Below are 22,308 nucleotides of genomic sequence, written 5' to 3'. Positions count from 1 at the left end.
TTTTTTTAAGTGCTCCCCCCAATTTTTCCAGTGGAAAAATTGAGAAATTCCTTAGGGTTTTTCAAGTTGTACATATTGAAAGGGTTGAAACGCACTGTAAACAAGGGTTTTCTCACTCAAAAAAGATAAAAATTTTCATAGGAGATTTTGTTCAGCCTTCCTCCAAATTCCCGTTTTTTCATTACAAAAATTGGGGGAAATCCTTAGTAAATGTGTATGCATTTTCTGGGCTTAAGAAACATTATACTCATTCTAAAACAAAATATTTCATAAAAGGGCTTTTTTAAAAACTGCTCATCCAAATTTTCCATTTTTATTAGAGTTTCTAAAAGGTCTCGGGAGGAGAAGGGGGGCAAAAAGCTTCTTCCTGCTTTTTATTTCCCCCTTTCACATCTCTAACATATTTTTTTTTTTATTTATTTATTCGGGATTTGTATCCCGCCCTTCCCACGAGTGGCTCAGGGCGGCTTCCAACAATAACAATTTAACAATTTAAATATAAACAATTAAATACTTCACATTTAAACATTAAAACCAATACATTTCAATTCATAAAAACAATGCAGCTTAAAACCAATAACATATCATTTTATATAAACAGATGGCAGGCCAGTTACATCAGGTTCCATCCCGGCTAGGTGTAGGCTAGCCGGAAGAGGGTCGTCTTACAGGCCCTGCGGAATTGAGCCAAGTCCCGCAGGGCTCTCACCTCTTCCGGCAGCTGATTCCACCAAGTGGGGGCCATAACGGAGAAAGCCCTATCTCGAGTGACTTTCAGGCGGGCTTCTTTTGGCCCGGGGATAGAGAGGAGATTTTGTGTTCCTGACCTCAGTGCTCTCTGGGGAACGTATGGGGAGAGACGGTCCCTCAGGTAGGCAGGTCCCAGGCCATGCTTGTGCGCACACACGCAACTAGGGTTGCCAAGTCCAATTCAAGAAATATCTCGGGACTTTGGGGGTGGAGCCAGGAGACATTGGGGGTGGAGCCAGGAGCAAGGTTGTGACAAGCACAATTGAACTCCAAAGGGAGGTCTGGCCATCACATTTCAAGGGACTGAACACCTTTTAAATGCCTTCCTTCCATAGGAAATAATGAAGGATAGGGGCAGCTTCTTTTGGGGCACATAGAATTGGACCCCCTGGTCCACTCTTTTTGAAACTTGGAAGGTATTTTGTGGAGAGGCACCAAATGCTACGCTGCAAATATGGGGGCTTTACCTCAAAAAACAGCCCCCCCAGAGCCCGAAATACCAGCGGATCCATTCTCCATTATTTCCTTTGGGAATACATCTCCATAGGGAATAATAAAGTTCCCAGCAGATATTTCCCTCCCCTCCCCCCCGCTTTCTGATGACCCTGAAGCGGGGGGAGGGCCTCCAAACCAGGGGATCCCCTGCCCCCACCTGGGGATTGGCAACCCTACACGCAACACTTACAGCATGCTTTTCCTTCCCCACAGGAATTGTGTTATCTATTCCAGAACATTCTATCTCACTTTAACTCCAAGGAGCTCAGGACAACATAGACATTTTCGAGTTTCTCTCTATCCTCTCATCAGCCCTGCCAGGTAGGTAGGTTACGCTAAGAGAGAGAGAACAGCCCAAGATCTACTCAGTACGTTCCAGGGCAGAGTTGGGATTTGAACCAGCTCTGTCAGGTCCTAACCTGAAACCCCAACTATAAGACCATGCTGGTTTCCCTACCAACATTAAGCCACCTCCATATCTCTTAATGCTAAAAACAAATCCGGGCTTGTGGGCCCTCTGAGGACCAGAAACTTCTCACTTAGGAACCCCAGCAGTTGCTCTAGAGAAGGTCTAGCAAGGCTAGCAAAATCAGGCATGTTGTTTCCATGGGGAAAAGCACCAGCCCTTCTGCCCTCCCTGGCCCCCAGTGTGGCCATCTCCTTTAGCAAGAACCCCTCTTACATTTTTCAGGAGGAGGAGGAGAAGAAATTGGATTTATATCCTGCCCTATACTCTGCACAATCACCTTTCCCTTCCTCCCCCACAACAGACACCCTGTGTGGTGGGTGGGGCTGAGAGAGCTTTCCCAGCAGCTGCCCTTTCAAGGACAACCTCTGCCAGAGCTATGGGTGCCCCAAGGCCATTCCAGCAGCTGCAAGTGGAGGAGTGGGGAATCAAACCTGGTTCCCCCAGATAAGAGTCCACGCACTTAACCACTGCACCAAACTGGCTCTCTATTAGAGCTATGGCTGACTCAAGGCCATTCCAGCAGGTGCAAGAGGAGGAGGGGAGAATCAAACCAGGTTCTCCCAGATAAGAGTCCTGCACTTAACCACTACTCCAACCCGGCTCTCTATTAGAGCTATGGCTGACTCAGGGCCATTCCAGCAGCTGCAAGTGGAGGAGGGAGGAATCAAACCCGGTTCTCCCAGATAAGAGTCCGTACACTTAACCACTACACCAAACTGGCTCTCTATTAGAGCTCTGGCTGACCCAAGGCCATTCCAGCAGCTGCAAGGGGAGGAGTGGGGAATCAAAACCGGTTCTCCCAGATAAGAGTCAGCACACTTAACCACTACACCAAACTGGCTCTCTATTAGAGCTATGGCTGACCCAAGGCCATTCCAGCAGCTGCAAGGGGAGGAGTGGGGAATCAAACCCGGTTCTCCCAGATAAGAGTCCATACACTTAACCACTACACCAAACTGGCTCTATATTAGAGCTACGGCTGACCCAAGGCCATTCCAGCAGGTGTAAGTGGAGGAGTGGGGAATCAAACCCGGTTCTCCCAGATAAGAGTCCGCACACTTAACCACTACACCAAACTGGCTCTCTATTAGAGCTCTGGCTGACCCAAGGCCATTCCAGCAGGTGCAAGTGGAGGAGTGGGGAATCAAACCCGGTTCTCCTAGAGAAGAGTCCACACACTTAACCACTACACCAAACTGGCTCTCTATTAGAGCTATGGCTGACCCAAGGCCATTCCAGCAGGTGCAAGTGGAGGAGTGGGGAATCAAACCCGGTTCTCCCAGATAAGAGTCCGCACACTTAACCACTACACCAAACTGGCTCTCTATTAGAGCTACGGCTGACCCAAGGCCATTCCAGCAGCTGCAAGGGGAGGAGTGGGGGATCAAACCCGGTTCTCCCAGATAAGAGTCCACACACTTAACCACTACACCAGCTTTGCTGCTGGAGGTCCACTTCCGTGCCTTCTTTACCCCAGAGCCCTCAGCAAGAACCGGTGGCTGAAGAGTGAGTCACTGTTTCTTGCTGAAATCCACTCTTCAGTTGGAAGGAATCTCCGTGGAGCAAGAGACGAAGTGGGTCTCTCCAGACATTGTCTGCTCTTACCCCCCCCCCCAGTGACCCCCCTCCCCCCCATCCTGCACAGCCCTCCACTTACCTGCCGGGGCTCCCAGAGGCCCCCAGGTGCCTGCTGCCAGGGAGCACATCAGGCGAGGTGAGGAGGAGGCGCATTTATATCTGTCCTGCAGGACCAGTGGTCTTGGGAGACATCTGGGGGTCTTGGGATTGGACAGGCCTCTGCCACGCAAGCACTGGCCAGTCAGTGGGAGCCTGCCTTCTCCTCCCCTCCCAGCAGGCCGAGGGGATCCAGAGCTGGCAGCTGGCAAAGAGCCTGGACAGCCAGATGGGAGGAGGTTTGTGTGGCTAGGAGATGTGCCTGCTCAGGTGGGGCTGCTGGGGGTCCTAGTTGGCCCCTTCTCCTCCCCATGAGGGCTTCTTCATAAGCTCCTCCCCCCCCCCCCCCCGCCCCAGATCACCACCTCCCCCAGTTGCCTAAAACTTTGTGATCCCAATAATCCTCTTTCTTAGCATTCTGGACACCTCCGTTCTTGAGCGTTCAAAGCAGGCGTCAAAACACTGAGACGTCAATCACTCCCACAGCCCCATCAGCCATTATCCCTCTGCAGGTGGCAACTGGGGGGGGGGGGTTGCTTGAGGCGGTCTTTGGAGGGGGCAGGTGGATCTGGTTGGATGGCCCTTCCCAGTCCCCGTCCCGTAACCAGCTCTTTTCATTCCTCCTGGGCCCCCATTGATTTATGGGGAGAGCAAACAGACACAAAAGGAGAGGAACGGGGAGTCCTCCTGGCTGCTGCCTCCTCGCTCTTGGGGATGCTGTGATGAGAAGAAGAATTGCAGATTTATACCCCGCCCTTCTCCCTGAATCAGAGACTCAGAGCGGCTCACAATCTCCTTTATCTTCTACCCCCACAACAGACGCCCTGTGAGGTGGGTGGGGCCGAGAGGCCTCTCACAGCAGCTGCCCTTTCAAGGACAACCTCTGCCAGAGCTATGGCTGATCTAAGGCCATCTCAGCAGGTGCAAGTGGAGGAGTGGGGAATCAAACCCGGTTCTCCCAGATAAGAGTCTGCACACTTAACCACTACACCAAACTGGCTCTCTATTAGAGCTATGGCTGCCCCAAGGCCATTCCAGCAGGTGCAAGTGGAGGAGTGGGGAATCAAACCCGGTTCTCCCAGATAAGAGTCCATGCACTTCACCACTACACCAAACTGGCTCTCTATTAGAGCTATGGCTGACCCAAGGCCATTCCAGCAGGTGCAAGTGGAGGAGTGGGGAATCAAACCCGGTTCTCCCAGATAAGAGTCCATGCACTTCACCACTACACCAAACTGGCTCTCTATTAGAGCAATGGCTGACCCAAGGCCATTTCAGCAGGTGCAAGTTGAGGAGTGGGGAAGCAAACCCGGTTCTCCCAGATAAGAGTCCGCAAACTTAACCACTACACCAAACTGGAAGAAGAAGACTGCAGATTTATACCCTGCCCTTCTCCCTGAATCAGAGACTCAGAGCAGCTCACAATCTCCTATATCTTCTCCCCCCACAACAGACACCCTGTGAGGTGGGTGGGGCTGAGAGGGCTCTCAGCAGCTGCCCTTTCAAGGACAACCACTGCTATAGCTATAGCTAACCCAAGGCCATTCCAGGAGGTGCAAGTGGAGGAGTGGGGAATCAAAGCCGGTTCTCCCAGATAAGAGTCCTGCACTTAACCACTCCACCAGACTGGACATGTATCCCTTCCCAGCAACGCAGGTTTGAGGGGAGGAGAGGGGGCCACTCTGCCCCCTCGCAGTGGCCCGGACCTGTTTGCAGGTAACTAGGATGCGTCTCTCAGAGCTTTGGGGGCTGACGCGGCTGGCTGCTTTATGCTCTGAGAGCCCCTGCTGGCTCCCACATCGTCCCCCTCCCCAGGCGGATCTCTGCTTATCCCCACTTCCTGGTCTCCGACTCATCTCTGCCAAGAATTCCAAGCCCCACAGCAGGCTGAGTGCCCCCCCCCTGCAAGGTCCCCCCATCTCCCAAGAAAGCCTGGCTTATTTGGTGATAGAGTTCATAAGGCTTGGAATCCACCCCTCCATCCCCCCCCCCCCAAGAATTCCTAAGATCTCCCAAAAGAACAGGCGTCACTCACAGGGCAGCTCCCAAAGTGCTGCTTGGGCCTCCAAAGATCACTCGCTCCATCCTGCTCTGTCCAGAAACAAAAAGCAGGCCTCTTCGGGTGACCCATTTCCACAGCCCTTTGCCCAAAGGAGTCGCGGCATTCATCAGTCCCAGCACAGGATGCCAGCGGCCTCCAGGTGGGACCTGGGGATCCTCCGAAATTCCAGCTCTTCTCCAGACTACAGAAGTCAGTTCCCCTGGAGAAAAAGATAGATTCAGGTGGGTTGCTGTGTTGGCCTGAAGCAACGGAACAAACTTCTTGCTCCCTTAAGACCAACAAAGTTTCCTTCTGGGTATGAGCCTGTGTGTGCCTGGATCTGAGGAGAGAGCGGACACCTGGAGAGAGCGGACACTTTGGAGGGTGGATTCCAGGGCACTGCATCCCCCGCCCTCCCCAGCCTCCACCCCCAGATCTCCAGCCTGGATCTGGCTACAGGATCTGGCTGTATTTGGTATCCCCTGCCCACAACTGGGAGAGAGCAGGAATCCTACTCACAACCCCTCCCTCTCGCCTTCTAATGCTTCCATTTATTGACAGAATTGCAAAGATCCAATCCAGCCTGAACTGTCCCTAGAGGCTCCAATGACCCAACTGAGGCAAGGTAGTCCCTTTTCAGCCCCACCCCAGGACGGGTGCCTGAGACGGAGATGGGGAAGCCTCACAGGATTGGTGTTGAGATCAAAGGGGGGAGAGGGAAGAGGAGAATGATGCAAGCTGATTTGGTCCCCCCACCCCGTGAAGAAAGATGGTTCTTTTCCTATTTAGAGGCTGCAGACCTGCCAACTCCAGGTTAAGAAATTCCTGAAGATTGAAGGGGTGGAGCCTAGAGAAGGTGGGGTTTGAGGAAGGGTGGGACCTCAGACAGGTATAATGCGATTTCCTCCTGGGGAACCACTCTTGCCAATCTCCAGGTGAGGGCTGGAGATCACTCAGAATTACAACTGCTATCCAGATGGCAGAGATCAGCTTCCCTTGAGATGTGTGTGTGGGGGGAGGAGTGAACGCCTTCACTTGAGTAGGACGACAGCAAGGGGGGGAGGGCACTCCTCCAGATCCTCCCTCAAGAGCCCACTGTATTTGTCTTCACAACAGGCCTTACTCCATTTCAGACTCTGTGAGGCTTCAAGTTCCCCTTTGGGGAGAGGCTGTGGGGCAGAGGCTGGCATGAGCTGGAAGGGCCCATCCGGCACAGGCCTGAAAACAGGATCTAGGCGCGCACAAGGAAGTGGCTGGCAGGGAACTTTCCCAGCACGTTCAAGGGCCAGAAGGCTCTGTGGTCAGACTGTGAGAGGAAGGCGGAAGAGCCTCTGCTTGGCATGAAGAGCTCAGCCTTCAGCATCCCCAGTTAAAGGTTCTTGCAGGAGGGGGTGTGGAAGGCCTCCTCTGCCTGCAGGGCTGGCTCTGCCTAGAGCGCCAGCCTCCTTGGGCCTCCAAACTGGGTGCCCCCCACATGACTCAGTGACCTGGCCTATCCAGATCAAGGAGCAATTGCAATTGTTGTGCTTTTCATTCCCCCCACAATTCATCTGGTTATCAGTGCGGGGGGAAGGGGCAAAAGTTAGCCTTGTCGAGGATGCCAGCTAATCTAGGACCGGCCCTGTCTGCCTGAGCCCTGCAGAGCTGCTGCCAGCCAGAGCAGACAAGACCGGCCATGATGGGCCACGGAGAGGGAGGGAGTCTGATTCAGCAGAAGGCAGCTTCATGGTTTCACCTGTGCACTGCCAGGGGCAACTGAGCAGGGATGCCACTGGAGCTGCCATACGCAGCCACCCTCACCACCCCCCAGAGACAAAGGCATTGCTGCTCCCGCCCCCCTGCTGTCCTGGAAAACACCTCTTGAAGGAGGAGGGAAGGAGCAGCAGCTTCTCCAGTTGGGGGGGGGGGGGAGTGGCAAAGGCTTCTCCCCTTCCCATATTGCAGAGCTGGCCAGCCGGTTGACTCTGGTGTGGCAACTTTTACCCCACGAGGGCCTGACTTGGATGGGTGCCAGAAGCCAGGCACTGTCTCTCTTTCCAGGTCCCTGGGGCGGCTGCAGTTAACTCCCCCTCTGGGAAGAACACAGGTAAAGATGGAGGGGAAGTGTTCAGTTTCAGCTTCCAAATCCACAAGGCCAGCAGCATCCCGTCCCAGCACTTTGGCCTTCCTGTTATTTTGCGGATCAAAGATCCGCTCAAGAAGGGGGCAGGATGCCGTCTGACTGGATCTGCCCAAAGGTTGCAAAGATCCTCCATTTTTTGCTATGAGGAGAGCAGAGCCGAAACATGAAGCAATAAGGGGCAATTCAAACCTCTGAAGTCCCTGTGTTGCAGATACCACCAATAATGTTTATTCTATTGTTATGGCCCAGTGTCACAGGTGGCCAGTCAGCCTGGCTCTGGGCAAAAGAAGAAGATATTGGATTTATATCCTGCCCTATTCTCTGAATCTCCGCCCCCCCACCACCACAACAGACACCCTGTGAGGTGGGTGGGGCTGAGAGGACTCTCACAGCAGCTGCCTTTTCAAGGACAAAGTCTCAGAGCAGCTTATATCTTCTCCCCCAACAACAGACACCCTGTGAGGTGGGTGGGGCCGAGAGGGCTCTCACAGCAGCTGCCCTTTCAAGGACAATCTCTGCAAGAACTATAGCTGACCCAAGTCCATTCCAGCAGCTGCAAGTATTGGAGTGGGGAATCAAACCTGGTTCTCCCTGATAAGAGTCTGCACACTTAACCACTACACCAAACTGGCTCTCTATTAGAGCTATGGCTGACCCAAGGCCATTCCAGGAGGTGCAAGTGGAGGAGTGGGGAATCAAACCCAGTTCTCCCAGATAAGAGTCCGCACATTTAACCACTACACCAGACTGGCTCTCTATTAGAGCTATGGCTGACCCAAGGCCATTCCAGCAGGTGCAAGTGGAGGAGTGGGGAATCAAACCCGGTTCTCCCAGATAAGAGTCTGTGCACTCAACCTCTACACCCAACTGGCTCTCTATTAGAGCTCTGGCTGACCCAAGGCCATTCCAGCAGGTGCAAGTGGAGGAGTGGGGAATCAAACCCGGTTCCCCCAGATAAGAGTCCGCACACTTAACCACTACACCAAACTGGCTCCCTATTAGAGCTATGGCTGACCCAAGGCCATTCCAGCAGCTGCAAGTGGAGGAGTGGGGAATCAAACCCGGTTCTCCCAGATAAGAGTCCGTGCACTCAACCTCTACACCCAACTGGCTCTCTACTAGAGCTATGGCTGACCCAAGGCCATTCCAGCAGCTGCGAGTGGAGGAGTGGGGAATCAAACCCAGTTCTCCCAGATAAGAGTCCGCACACTTAACCACTACACCCAACTGGCTGTCTATTAGAGCTGTGGCTGACCCAAGACCATTCCAGCAGGTGCAAGTGGAGGAGTGGAGAATCAAACCCGGTTCTCCCAGATAAGAGTCCTTGCACTTAACCACTACACCCAACTGACTCTCTATTAGAGCTATGGCTGACCCAAGGCCATTCCAGCAGGTGCTAGTGGAGGAGGGGGGAATCAAACCCGGTTCTCCCAGATAAGAGTCTGTGCATTTAACCACTACACGCAACTGACTCTCTATTAGAGCTATGGCTGACCCAAGGCCATTCCAGCAGCTGCGAGTGGAGGAGTGGGGAATCAAACCCAGTTCTCCCAGATAAGAGTCCGCGCACTTAACCACTACACCCAACTGGCTCTCTATTAGAGCTCTGGCTGACCCAAGGCCATTCCAGCAGCTGCAAGTGGAGGAGTGAGCAATCAAACCCGGTTCTCCCAGAGTCCTCGCACTTAACCACTACACCCAACTGGCTCTCTATTAGAGCTCTGGCTGACCCAAGGCCATTCCAGCAGCTGCAAGTGGAGGAGTGAGCAATCAAACCCGGTTCTCCCAGAGTCCTCACACTTAACCACTACACCCAACTTGCTCTCTATTAGAGCTCTGGCTGACCCAAGGCCATTCCAGCAGCTGCGAGTGGAGGAGTGGGGAATCAAACCCGGTTCTCCAGATAAGAGTCCGTGCACTTAACCAGTACACCCAACTGGCTCCCTATTAGAGCTATGGCTGACCCAAGGCCATTCCAGCAGGTGCAAGTGGAGGAGGGGGGAATCAAACCCGGTTCTCCCAGATAAGAGTGCACACACTTAACCACTACACCCAACAGGCTCTCTATTAGAGCTCTGGCTGACCCAAGGCCATTCCAGCAGTTGCGAGTGGAGGAGTGGGGAATCAAACCCTGTTCTCCCAAATAAGAGTCCATGCACTTAACCACTACACCCAACTGGCTCCCTATTAGAGCTATGGCTGACCCAAGGCCATTCCAGCAGGTGCAAGTGGAGGAGGGGGGAATCAAACCCTGTTCTCCCAAATAAGAGTCCATGCACTTAACCACTACACCCAACTGGCTCTCTATTAGAGCTATGGCTGACCCAAGGCCATTCCAGCAGGTGCAAGTGGAGGAGTGGGGAATCAAACCCGGTTCTCCCAGATAAGAGTCCGTGCATTTAACCACTACACCCAACAGGCTCTCTATTAGAGCTATGGCTGACCCAAGGCCATTCCAGCAGCTGCAAGGGGAGGAGTGGGGAATCAAACCCGTTTTCCCAGATAAGAGTCCTGCACTTCACCACTACACCAAACTGGAGGAGTGATGGCAGCCCAGGAATCCTTAGTCTCTGTTGGAGGGCCATTCTGTCCTGGCAACAGCCCCGCGAGGTAGGGCGCTGAAAGTCTCAGGCTTGCGCCAGGGCTGCCAACTCTGGCCTGGGGAGTTCCAGGAGCTTGGGGGGGGGGGGGTGGCAAGGCGTGCTGCTGGCCGCCACGGAGCAACCCCCTGCAAGCCAAGCGGCGCTTTTCTCCCCAAGCGCGGGGCTGAAGGGCAATCCCGGGAGGTTGGCAAGGCCTGGGCGGGGTCTCCGGGCAGGGGCGAGCCGTTGCCAGGGCGACGGGAGCGCGGCCGCTGCCCCGCCCCTTCCTTCCGTGGGCTGCTGGGAAGTGTAGTTCGCGGGGGGGAGCCAGGGCCGGGCAGGCAAGGCGGGCGGCTTTGCAATTGCAGGCAGGACCTGGCGGCCGGACGGGACGGGACGGGGCTGGAGCGGGGCAGCCCCGCGTGCACGATCGGGCGGGCCGCAGCGGGCGAAGCAGCAGGAGGAGGAGGGGGGGGGGGATCGAGGCCGGCGGCGCAGGAGGCCCCCTCCTCTCCGGGCACCATCGACGGCGGCTGGGGGGTCCCTCTTGCCTGCCTGCCTCCCTCCCTCTCGGGGCCCCGCATGGCCGTGGGGGCTGCCGCGCAGGTAAGGGCGGGAGGGGCACTCTGCACATGCTCGGGGAGCGGGGCCACCGTGGGCAGAAGGCCGGCTCGGGCAGGGGGGAGCCGCAGCCAGGCTAAGCTGACCGCGGGCGCCCTCCCCGTCTAGCCCGCCTGCCTGGCGGGGAGGAGCGGAGCGCGGTGCCGTCGGGGAGGCCGGCTGGCCCCGATGTGCGGGCGGGGGGGGGGGGAGGCTGGCCCCAGGCGGCGGCGGCAGGGCTGTGTCCGCCCAGGACGGAGGGAGCCTGAGAAGGGCCGCCCCGTCCAGCCGCTGCCCCCGGGGGCGAGCTCCCCAGCAGCAGGAGCCCTCTTCGGCAGGCAGCTGAAGGTAGACTGCCCCTCCACAAGGAGGCTCCTCAGCATCCAAGCGCTGCTGCGCACGGGCCCTTTATTCCCCGGAGCCGGGACCATCCGCTGGGCTTGGGGCGCACCTGCAGCGCTTCCTGCCAGGGTTTGTTTGTGTGCTGAGCATTGCCGTGGGGGCTGCAGGGCATCGGGAGCCTGGGAGGGGTGAGCCTGCAAGCCGCGCCAGCCCTGGGGCTCTTTCTGGAGAAGCTGCCAGAACTCCCCCCTCCCCGGGAGGGCTTGTGCTTCAGAATCTGGGCCTGGCAGGGCAGTCAGAAAGACAGCAAAATAAGATCTTCATTAGGATGCACTGATCATCTTCTTGCACTTATGTATTCATTGCCTTTCCCTCTTCCTTCCTTTCTCCCCTCTGAGGACCCAAAGTGGCTCACGCCCTTCCGCTTTCTTCCATTCTGTCCTCACAACAGCTGCCCTGTGAGGTAGGTTCAGCTGACTGTGTGAATGGCACAAGGCCACCCAAGCAGAGTGGGGATTTGAACCTGGGTCTCTCTCAGAGCCTGGGTCTTCCCTCTCCTGGATGGCCCAGGCTAGCCCAATCCCGTCAGATCTCAGAAGCTAAACGGGGTCAGCCCTGATCAGTACCTGTGAGGGGGACCACCAAGGAAGTAAGCCCAGGGTTGCTTTGCAGAGGAAGGCAACGGCCAACCACCTCTGGTTTGGTGTAGTGGTTAAGTGTGCGGACTCTTATCTGGGAGAACCAGGTTTGATTCCCCACTCCTCCACTTGCAGCTGCTGGAATGGCCTTGGGTCAGCCATAGCTCTAATAGAGAGCCAGTTTGGTGTAGAGGTTAAGTGCACGGACTCTTATCTGGGAGAACCGGGTTTGATTCCCCACTCCTCCACTTGCACCTGCTGGCATGGCCTTGGGTCAGCCATAGCTCTAATAGAGAGCCAGTTTGGTGTAGAGGTTAAGTGCATGGACTCTTATCTGGGAGAACCGGGTTTGATTCCCCACTCCAACACTTGCAGCTGCTGGAATGGCCTTGGGTCAGCCATAGCTCTAATAGAGAGCCAGTTTGGTGTAGAGGTTAAGTGCATGGACTCTTATCTGGGAGAACCGGGTTTGATTCTCCACTCCTCCACTTGCACCTGCTGGAATGGCCTTGGGTCAGCCATAGCTCTAATAGAGAGCCAGTTTGGTGTAGAGGTTAAGTGCATGGACTCTTATCTGGGAGAACCGGGTTTGATTCCCCACTCCAACACTTGCAGCTGCTGGCATGACCTTGGGTCTGCCAAAGGTCTGGCAGAGGTTGTCCTTGAAAGGGCAGCTGCTGGGAGAGCCCTCTCAGCCCCACCTACCTCACAGGGTGTCTGTTGTTGGGGGAGGAAGGGAAAGGAGATTGTGAGCCGCTCTGAGACTCTTCGGAGTGGAGGGCGGGATATAAATCCAGTATCTTCATCTACCTCACAGGGTGTCTGTTGTGGGGGAGGAAGGGAAAGGAGACTGTGAGCCGCTCTGAGACTCTTCGGAGTGGAGGGCGGGATATAAATCCAATATCTTCTTCTTCTTCTCTGAACATCCTACACCTGACGGCACATTCCACCACCAGGGTCCCAGTCCCAGCACACACTCAAGCCACTCCCAGTGTGGTATTTGGTGTGAAAGTGAGAGGTGCTGGGACTCAGCAAATGTTGTGCTGGGAATTAGGGAGGGGACTGAAAACAGATCAGCCTGTATTAGAATCCCCCCCCCCCCATTTAGGAATACTCTGTACTGTTCTGGTCATTGCACCTCAAAAGAGACATTAAAGCATTGCAAAAGGTGCAGAAAAGGGCAACTAAATAATTAAGGGGATGGAAGGTCAAAGAGGGTAGGGCTCTTTAGCTTGGAGGAATGATGTCTGAGGGGTGGCATGATAGAGGTTCACAAAATTATGCATGGGATGGAGAAGATAGTGAAAGAAGGACTTTTCTCCCTTTCTCACAATACAAGAACTCGTGGGCACTCGATGAAATTGCTGAGCAGTAGGTTTAAACAGATAAAAGGAAGTCCTTCACCCAAAGGGTGATTAACATGTGGAACTCAGTGCCACAGGAAGTGGTGGTAGTTACAAGCACAGACAGTTTCAAGAAGGGATAGGATTAACATCTGGAGCAGAGGTCTATCTGTGGCTAATAGCCACTAGGTGTAGAGGGAACGCTGTCTGGGGCAGTGATGCTCTGTCTTCTTGGTGCTTGGGGAGTGGCAACAGTGCGAGGGCAAGAGCCAGTTTGGTGTGGTGGTTAAGTGTGCAGACTCTTATCTGGGAGAACCGGGCTTGATTCCCCACTCCTCCACTTGCAGCTGCTGGAATAGCCTTGGGTCAGCCGTAGCTCTCGCAGGAGTTGCCCTTGAAAGGGCAGCTGCTGTGAGAGTCCTCTCAGCCCCACCCACCTCACAGGGTGTCTGTTTGGGGGGAAGAAGATAAAGGAGATTGTAAGCCGCTCTGAGTCTCTGATTCAGAGAGAAGGGCGGGGTATAAATCTGCAGTCTTCTTCTTCTAGTGTCCTGGCCCCACTGGTGGACCTCCTGATGGTGGCTGGTTTTTTGACCACTGTGTGACCCAGAGTGTTGGGCTGGATGGGCCATTGGCCTGATCCAACATGGCTTCTCCTCCATTTGGCGCTTGGTTGGGAGGAAACAGCCCTTGGGAGGTGTTTTGCTGCGGCTGCAGCGTTGCTTGGCTCAGAGGAAGAAGCCTTCTTTCTGAGCATCCTGCTGGAGGACTGGGCAGGCAGGGGGGAGCCCTGGCAAAGCACAGCAGCCCCTCTCCACCACCACCACCCGCCCCTCCATCCGGGCTGCATCTCCCCAGGAGCCCTCCCAGCAAAATCTGCAGCTGCAGGGAGATTTGGAGGGGAGGGGAGGGGCGAGACGATAAGCCAGCTGCGGTTGTGCCAGGCGGGAAGGAGCAGGCAGTGACGTGGAAGGGGGCGGGGAGGGACCCTGCAGGAAGGGGAGGGGATAAAAAGGGAGGGGGCTGTGGGGACAGAGGGGTGGGGAGGGGAGGGGAGGTGGCCACGATCCAGGAAGGGGTGGGTCGGGTGATTTGTGCAGGGATGATGGCAAGGACATAGATGGGGGTTGCAGCAGGCAGCTCCGACATTCTCTTTCACCCCCCCCCTTCCCTTGCCACTGTCGGCCTGGGAGAGAGGAGTCCAGGGGAAAGATGGCCAGACATCTTACTGTTCTTTCTGCCTTTGTAATCCAACTTGGAAACATGACTCAGAAAGAAAACAGTGTCTTGTTTCGGGGGGGGGGGGGGAGGATGAAAACTCACTTCAGAAAAAGTGGATTTTTTTTAAATGTACCAAAGGATGTAGCGAAGGAGAGTGTTTGGGTAATGAATCCCAGAAGATGTGGTGTGTGACTGAGATCATGGGCTGTTTGTAGCCCTGGAAGAACTTGAAGGCTTTTCAGGAAGTCCGAGCTCTGGGAGAAACGGAGGGCAAGACCCACCAGGAAGTTCTCTGGCGTCCCATGCTGTTTCCACAGGGCTCTTTCCGGGGGGCGGGGCACGAAACGTCCTGCTGGCTTTCTCTGTGCGTGCAGCAAACGACCAAGTCTAGTGGGCTAAGTTCAGGTCCTCACAAAAGGCCTTGGAAACTTGAAAAAGAACCCTGTTCATTCGGAGAACCCTACAGGCACATAGTTAGAGAGTTAATACAATGTTAATTGCTGATATCTTTAAATCTCCCCAAAGCACTTCAGAAGCATCAAACGTGGAGCAGCTAACCGTTGCGGAGAACATCGACTCCTCCCAACTCCCAAAATACTGCAGCTGGTGAAGGGGGCACCCTATAAAGTTGAAGGGCAGTAGATTCAGGACTGACAGAAGCAAATATTTATTTGCTGGAGGAATAGAATGTGGAAAAATATGACCATTTGCTGCCAGATGTAGTGATGAGCTTTAAAAGAGGCCTGGACAGATTTGTGGAGGAGAGAGGTCCATCAGCGGTGACTAGTTTGGATGCCTAAACCATCAAGAGAAGGCCTCAGAGTCCCTGTGTCCTGTCGCTGGCTTTGTGGAGCATCTGGCTGGCCCCAGTGTGAGACAGGAGGCTGGACTGTTTGTGGCACCCGTCTCACCTGGCAGGGCTCTTCTGATGTCCTTAATGCGCTCAAAGACAACTTCACAAATCCCTTCTCTCGACTTCTTCTGCTCTCCTGCCAGTTTCCAAAATCTCTGCAGCCCTGCTTCTTCCTCCGTGTGCCATCCCATTTCCTTCCTGGCCTGAATTTCTCTGAATAGTCTTTATCCATGCCGATGCAAAGTCAAGCAGAGATCAAGGAGCACCTTTAAGCAATGAGTTCTAACGCAGGAAAATGTCAACTTGGTTGTCCTTGAAAGATGCCTCTTGATTTGTTGCACCCTCTTCCTGCTCCAGGGGACTAAAGGGAGGCTCCACGTTCAGAGGCCGCCAACTGCTGCCCCCCAGTGGCTAGGAGGAGACAGGGCTGGAGGAAGGTCCTTGGCCCTCTTTGGCCTTCCAGGGCAACTTCTTGGCCTCTGGGTTTAGTTCCCCAGCAGTCCGGAACTTGTGATTTGTCTTTTTTCAGCGTATTTTATTCTTTTGTGTTCTGTCCATGTTGTAAGCTGCCTTGAACTCTGTAAGGAAGGAAATCAGTGAAGAAACGTTTTCCGTAATTCTCCCCCCTCCCCGCCTGACTGGCCAGTGGCCTTTCCTTGTCGCAGGTGCCAGTGAGGTGTGAGGAGACAGCTCTCCAGGTGGGCCCGGAGCGGTGGAAGGAGCGGCCTGTCCCAGAGGAAGACATGCGGGAGAACTTTGGCTCCATGGTTGCGCTTGGTAAACCTTTCTGACTGCAGTGGCCTCCCGGAGGAGGGCTGGGTGCGGGGTGGGGGGCATCGCCAGGTAATCTCTCTGTCCCCCTCCCCAGCTGCTCCAGCCCTGTGGAATGAGCGTGCAGGGAGCTGTTCTGCTTCTTCCCAGAGAGGCCTTGGAAGTGGAAGAGATCTGGCTGCTGAGAGGGCAAATCGTTGCGGCTGGATAGCGATGAAATCAATGCTAAATGCATGTGACCTAAATGGTGGCATTTGGAGTGAGTCTCACCCAAGCCCCCTTCTGGTGTCCCTGTGCCCAACTCTGGCTGGGTGTCGCTCTGGCCCACAACCCCCCGCACTTCCCACAGTGCTTTCATCCTCTGGCCCCTAGGAAAACGGAGGATGCAAACCAGGCTGTTTATTTGAAATAAATGAAATATCCATCTAAAAAGGAAAAAGGAGGGGGGGAGCCTTTTGTGAGAATGGAGAAAGTCTGCGTAGACTGGACCCTTGCAGGGAAAGTAGCCAAGCCCGGGGTCACACAGGAATCTTCTTTATTGCTGCGGGACCGGCAGAACCCTAGGCAGAGCTTCCCATCACCCAGAACACGCCCAAGGCTCCTCTTTCCCAGGAGGGGCATCTCATGTCTGGGAACAGGAGGCTGGGCAATGTGCATGCCTGTGGGAATCAGAGCAGAGGACCCACAGTTCCCCTGCTTCCTGGGGGTCTGCTGGCCTCCCCCCACCTGCCCTGAAAAGACTTTCACTCAGCCAAGTCTTTCTTCTTCTGTTTTGCAGGACCCGCTCCTGCCAAGCCTGAGATCATTGCCCAGGCTGAGGAAGGTGGTCCGGCTCCGGCCAAAGCTCATGGGGGAACTGAGGCCAGAGATCCTTCTGGGGGCCACCACCATGCAGGTGAGAGGGGAGCCAGCCCCTTCCTTCCACTGTTTCAGTGTGAGCTGAGAAGCCAGAAAGAACAGCTTTCGGAGTGGGAGGGGGCAGCCTTCTGTAGTGCCAGGCGGGAAGAGGGGTGCTGGAGAGTCTCCAGGGCCTGCCAGGAGATCCGGAGGGCTGCTGCTCAGAGCAGGGGTGGGGCTGTTGGGCCAGGGGTCTGGCACAGAGGCCCCCGCTCTTATTTTTTTTGGCGTTTTGACACAGAGCTCTGGGCCCAGCCACAAAACGGCTGCAGCAGCTTCCCTTCCGTTGCACAGCCAGGATCCTTGTGCTGTGGTGGTGGTGGCTGCTGCCCAAGCAACATTTTTTAAAATCTCTGCCCTGCTGGGCAAAATCCCCCCCCCCCACCGAGGTCTCTGAGGGAGCTTGCCCACCAGTGTCAGGGTGGGGCAGCGGGCATCAGTTTGGCCAAGCCTTCCTCTGGGTGGCTCCTAAGTGTGGGTGCAGAGTTGACAAGACGCTGAGTGTGCAGCACAAGCGCAGCAGTCCCCGCCTCCCCCCCCCACCCCCGCTGGCCTGCAATGGTCTTTCCTTTCTTCTTCCTCCACCCCGTTCCTTCCCTGCCTCAGCAGGGCCTTTCCCCCTGGAAACGGAGGGCCCCACCAGGAGGAGCGAGCAGCAGCTTGGGGAGCCGCCGAGGGGGGCAGGAGATGCCAAAGGCCCGGAGAGGAATTGCCCAGGTAAGAGCCTCACCCCTAGAGCTCAGGCCTTTCTGAACCTGTGAGCGCATTTGGAGTGCTGACCCAGAGTGGGGGGCACAGCCACAGGGAGGGGGATCCACAAACACACACAACGAAAACCAAGTGTAGGGGACGAGGAGTGAACTGAGGAAGAGGAGAGAGAGAGAACAAAACCCACACTGCCAAAACTATGTCCAAGTAATCTGCTCAGCCAATCAGAAGCCCTACTGGACAGAGCCCTACCCAGATTTTAAAATCACTCGGTGGGCACCATGAAAGGGCACAACCTCAGGAGGTGGGGGGCTCTCCTTCCTTGGAGGTTTTTAAACAGAGACTGGATGGCCCTCTGACAGCAATGAGGATCCTGTGAATTTAGGGGGAGATGTTTGTGAGTTTCCTGCATTGTGCAGGGGGGGGTTGGACTAGATGACCCTGGAGGTTCCTTCCCACTCTAGGATTCTTCGGGACATGGTGGGCTCTCCTTCCTTGAAGGTTTTGAAACAGAGGCTAGATGGCCGTCTGATAGCAATGAGGATCCTGTGAATTTGGGGGGAGGTGTTTGTGAGTTTCCTGCATTGTGCAGGGGGGGTTGGACTAGATGACCCTGGAGGTCCCTTCCAACTCTAGGATTCTATGACCTTGGGGACTCCCCCCCCCCCCCCGGTTAGAGAAAGGCAGGCCAGACCACTCCAGCGGAGGTCTTCCATGACCCCAATTGGAGCGCCTGCTCTGTGGCTGTCTTCACCCACAGTCTGCTCTCCCTCCTGCCCTCCTGATCTCTCGCTTTCTCTCTCTGTCCTCGATCCCCACAGGTGAGTGGCTGATCCGGACGGTGAAGGTCGAAGCTGAAGACTACTCGGAGTGGCCGGCCGGGCTGAGCGCAGAGGTGCTGCTATCGGGGCTGCCTGTAGGGGGCGTCTGCAAGTCGGAGGGCCTGCATGCCGGGGAAGGGTACGGTGCCCACGGAGGGCTGGGCGAGCTCTCGGGCCTGGCGCTGCAGCAGTGGCAGATGTTGAACGAGGAGAAGCCGCTGGGCTGTCCCCGGTGTGAGCATCCCGGAGCCCCACTGGAGGGGGGCCACGGAGACCCCCGCCCACGCCCCTTTGCTTGCTCTCAGTGCGGCAAGGCCTTTGGGAAGAAGGCCCACCTGACCCGGCACGCCCGGGTGCACACTGGAGAGCGCCCATTTGCCTGCACCCACTGCGGCCGCCGCTTCTCCCAGAAGATCCACCTGGGCTCCCACGAGCGCGTGCACACGGGGGAGAGGCCCTTCCCCTGCGACCGCTGCCCCAAGACCTTCCGCAAGAAGACCCACCTGGTGCGCCACCAGCTGACCCACACCGGGGAGCGCCCCCACGCCTGCCCCCTCTGCTCCCGGAGCTTTGTGCATCGCCGGCACCTCTTGCGGCACCAGCAGCTCCACGAGGGAGGGAACGCAGCCTGCAGGGACCACGCGGAGCCGGGGCAGAGGCCAGAGCCCTACGGCCACGAACTTCAGCCTGGGCAGGACACAGAGCCCCACAGGGAGCAAACGGGACTTGGCCAGCCCCCAGCCCCTTTCCCAGAACTAGGCCAGACTGTTGCCCCCTGCAGGGACCAGCGGGAACTGGGGCAAGCGGCCCCGCCGTACAGGGAAGAGGCAGACCCGGGGCAGGTTCTCGCCTCCTGCATGGGACCGCCAGAACCGTTTATGGGTCCGGCCCTTTTTAAAGTTCCGACTGAACAAGAACTGGGCCGAGTCCCTTGCATGGGCCTCCCCCGGCAGAGAGAGACCCTGGCTGCTGGCCTAGTGTGTCCTGAGCAGGGGCCCCGGGGCACGCCGTGTGGGGTGCCGGGGGAGGCCGGGAACAGCACGCTTTGCATGGAACAGGTTAGCAAGACAGAACCGGAGGAGGCGGAGGAGGAGGCCGGCTCCTGCCCGTTGCCCGAAGAGAAGCCCTTCCTGTGCTCCGACTGCGGGAAGGCCTTTGCCTGGAGGAAGAATCTGGCCTCCCACCAGCGGCTCCACGCTGAGGGCGGGCGCCCTTTTTCTTGCGCCGAGTGCGGGAGGGGCTTCAGCGATAAGCGCCACCTGACAGCGCACCTGCGAGGGCACATGGGCCTTCTGCCGTATGCTTGCCCACACTGCGAAAGAAGCTTTGCCCATCGGGCTGGCTTGGCTGCCCACCAGTGCGGTGGCCACGCTGGGCAGCGCCCCTTTGCCTGTGGCGAGTGCGGACGGTGCTTTGCCCACAAGCGACACCTGCAGAGACATCGGCGCAACCAGCACTCGGCCGAGCGGCCATTCTCTTGCGCTCAGTGCGGCCGCACCTTTAGCACTCGGGCCAGCTTGCTGGCGCACATCAAATCCCACGCTGGACAGCGTCCCTTTGCCTGCCCGCTGTGTGGCCGGGCGTTCAGCCGGAAGTCCCACCTGGCCCGGCACGAAGCTGTGCACACGGGCCTTCGTCCTCACGCCTGCGCCCAGTGCCCACGCCGCTTCAGCTCCAAGACCAATTTGGTGCGGCACCAAGCAGTGCACACTGGCCTGCGCCCGTACATCTGCACCCACTGTGCCCGCAGCTTCAGCCGCAAGACGCACCTCCTGCGCCACGAGCGCACTCACACCAGCGCCCCCGTGGCCTGTGCTCCCGCGTGGCCCCCTCCCCTGCCCCAGATGGCTTTGCCTCAGCAGCACCCCCCGCCAGAGCAGCAGCCGCTCCTTCTCCCCATCGCTTTTGAGGCAGCCTGGCAGTGACAGGCAGTGGGCGGAAATCCAGGCCTGTGTGAACCAAAATCCAGACAAAGATCCCCTCGGCCCCACCATTCTACGCCAAGGAGTATTGCTGTCCTGTAGGAACTATAAATCAAAGCCAGTTTCATACATCTGCACTCTTTGCATAATTCTGGCCATCGTTTCAAGCAATCTACTTAAACGGAAGGAAACTTGGTGTTGCTTGATAGAAGGAGGTAGGGAATGGCTGGTGTGAGGTGTCCGTCACCAGGGCCTGCCCGCCTATTTTCAAAGATGTCTTTAGGGCCAACTGGAGGGGAAACTCAACTTTCTGAGCGCAACAAGAGCAGGTGGGGGGAGGGGGGGACCTGAGGATGCCGAATCCTGAACTGAGACCCAAACTCTGCCCTTGCAGAAAATCGCACAGACCTGAGTATATTTACCTGGCATCCATTCATTTCAACTTTTAAAAATAATGGAATGGTAAAAAACAAACAAACAATCATTTTAGTAGCATCATAAGGCAAGTGTAAATTACATTTTTTTAAAAAATGGTTTTTCTGATATAAACAAAAATAAACCAATTAAATTTTGCCCTTAGTCTGGATTGCTTCAGGGTTATATATATATTTAAAGTTTTACTTCATTTACACCATGCCCTCCTCCCAGAGAGCCAGTTTGGTGTAGTGGTTAAGTGTGCGGACTCTTATCTGGGAGAACCGGGGTTGATTCTCTCGCAGGAGTTGTCCTTGAAAGGGCAGCTGCTGTGAGACCACTCTCAGCCCCACCCACCTCACAGGGTGTCTTGTGGGGGAAGAAGATAAAGGAGATTGTAAGCCGCTCTGAGTCTCTGATTCAGAGAGAAGGGCGGGGTATAAAACTGCAGTCTGCTTCTTTTTCCCCAGTGGGGAACCTGAAGCCATTTATGCCGTTCTTCTCTCCTCCGCTTTATGCTCACAACACCCCTGTGAGGCAGGTTAGGCAAATGTGTGACAGGCCCAAGGTCTCCTAGAAAACCTCCTAGAAACCTCTGTGGCAGAGGGGGGAGGCCATCCAGAAAGGGGGGGGGACCAGCACAAACAACAGCAGGCGAGAATTCCTCCCTCCCTTCCCTCCTGCCTTTGTTGGGCAGTGTTGTGGTGGGCAAGAACCTTGGGCTCATAAGAACATAAGAGAAGCCCTGTTGGATTAGGCCAATGGCCCCTCCAGTCCAACACTCTGTGTCACATAAGAACATAAGAGAAGCCCTGTTGGATCAGGCCAATTGCCCATCCAGTCCAGCACTCTGTGTCACATAAGAGAAGCCCTGTTGGATCAGGCCAGTGGCCCTTCCAGTCCAACACTCTGTGTCACATAAGAACATAAGAGAAGCCCTGTTGGATCAGGCCAGTGGCCCCTCCAGTCCAACACTCTGTGTCACATAAGAACATAAGAGAAGCCCTGTTGGATCAGGCCAATGGCCCATCCAGTCCAACACTCTGTGTCACATAAGAACATAAGAGAAGCCCTGTTGGATCAGGCCAGTGGCCCATCCAGTCCAACACTCTGTGTCACATAAGAGAAGCCATGTTGGATCAGGCCAATGGCCCTTCCAGTCCAACACTCTGTGTCACATAAGAACATAAGAGAAGCCCTGTTGGATCAGGCCAATGGCCCATCCAGTCCAACACTCTGTGTCACATAAGAACATAAGAGAAGCCATGTTGGATCAGGCCAATGGCCCTTCCAGTCCAACACTCTGTGTCACATAAGAGAAGCCATGTTGGATCAGGCCAATGGCCCTTCCAGTCCAACACTCTGTGTCACATAAGAGAAGCCATGTTGGATCAGGCCAATGGCCCTTCCAGTCCAACACTCTGTGTCACATAAGAACATAAGAGAAGCCCTGTTGGATCAGGCCAATGGCCCATCCAGTCCAACACTCTGTGTCACATAAGAACATAAGAGAAGCCATGTTGGATCAGGCCAATGGCCCTTCCAGTCCAACACTCTGTGTCACATAAGAGAAGCCATGTTGGATCAGGCCAATGGCCCTTCCAGTCCAACACTCTGTGTCACATAAGAACATAAGAGAAAGCCC

The 22,308-nt window shown here is 55.6% G+C and overlaps 2 protein-coding genes across 2 annotated transcripts in view; one reads left to right on the top strand and one right to left on the bottom strand.

The window, feature by feature from the left end:
- LOC132578290 (SCO-spondin-like) overlaps window positions 1–10,657 on the bottom strand; it is a 170,568-nt gene extending 159,911 nt beyond the window's left edge. The window contains exon 1 of the mRNA XM_060248229.1: window positions 10,509–10,657. Coding sequence (XP_060104212.1) covers window positions 10,509–10,657 — 149 coding nt within the window. The remainder of the gene's footprint in view (window positions 1–10,508) is intronic.
- A 58-nt stretch (window positions 10,658–10,715) lies between these two features.
- On the top strand, window positions 10,716–20,252 carry ZNF467 (zinc finger protein 467). The gene is made up of 5 exons (XM_060248228.1): window positions 10,716–10,739; window positions 15,796–15,907; window positions 16,680–16,796; window positions 17,408–17,515; window positions 18,328–20,252. The coding sequence occupies exons 1-5, from the start codon at window positions 10,716–10,718 to the stop codon at window positions 20,250–20,252; spliced, it is 2,286 nt and encodes a 761-aa protein (XP_060104211.1).
- The last annotated feature ends 2,056 nt before the right edge of the window (window positions 20,253–22,308 follow it).

The sequence above is a fragment of the Heteronotia binoei genome, chromosome 10, assembly GCF_032191835.1.
Source record: "Heteronotia binoei isolate CCM8104 ecotype False Entrance Well chromosome 10, APGP_CSIRO_Hbin_v1, whole genome shotgun sequence".
Classification (NCBI taxonomy): Eukaryota; Metazoa; Chordata; class Lepidosauria; order Squamata; family Gekkonidae; genus Heteronotia; species Heteronotia binoei.
This window is presented reverse-complemented; position numbering and strand designations above follow the sequence as displayed.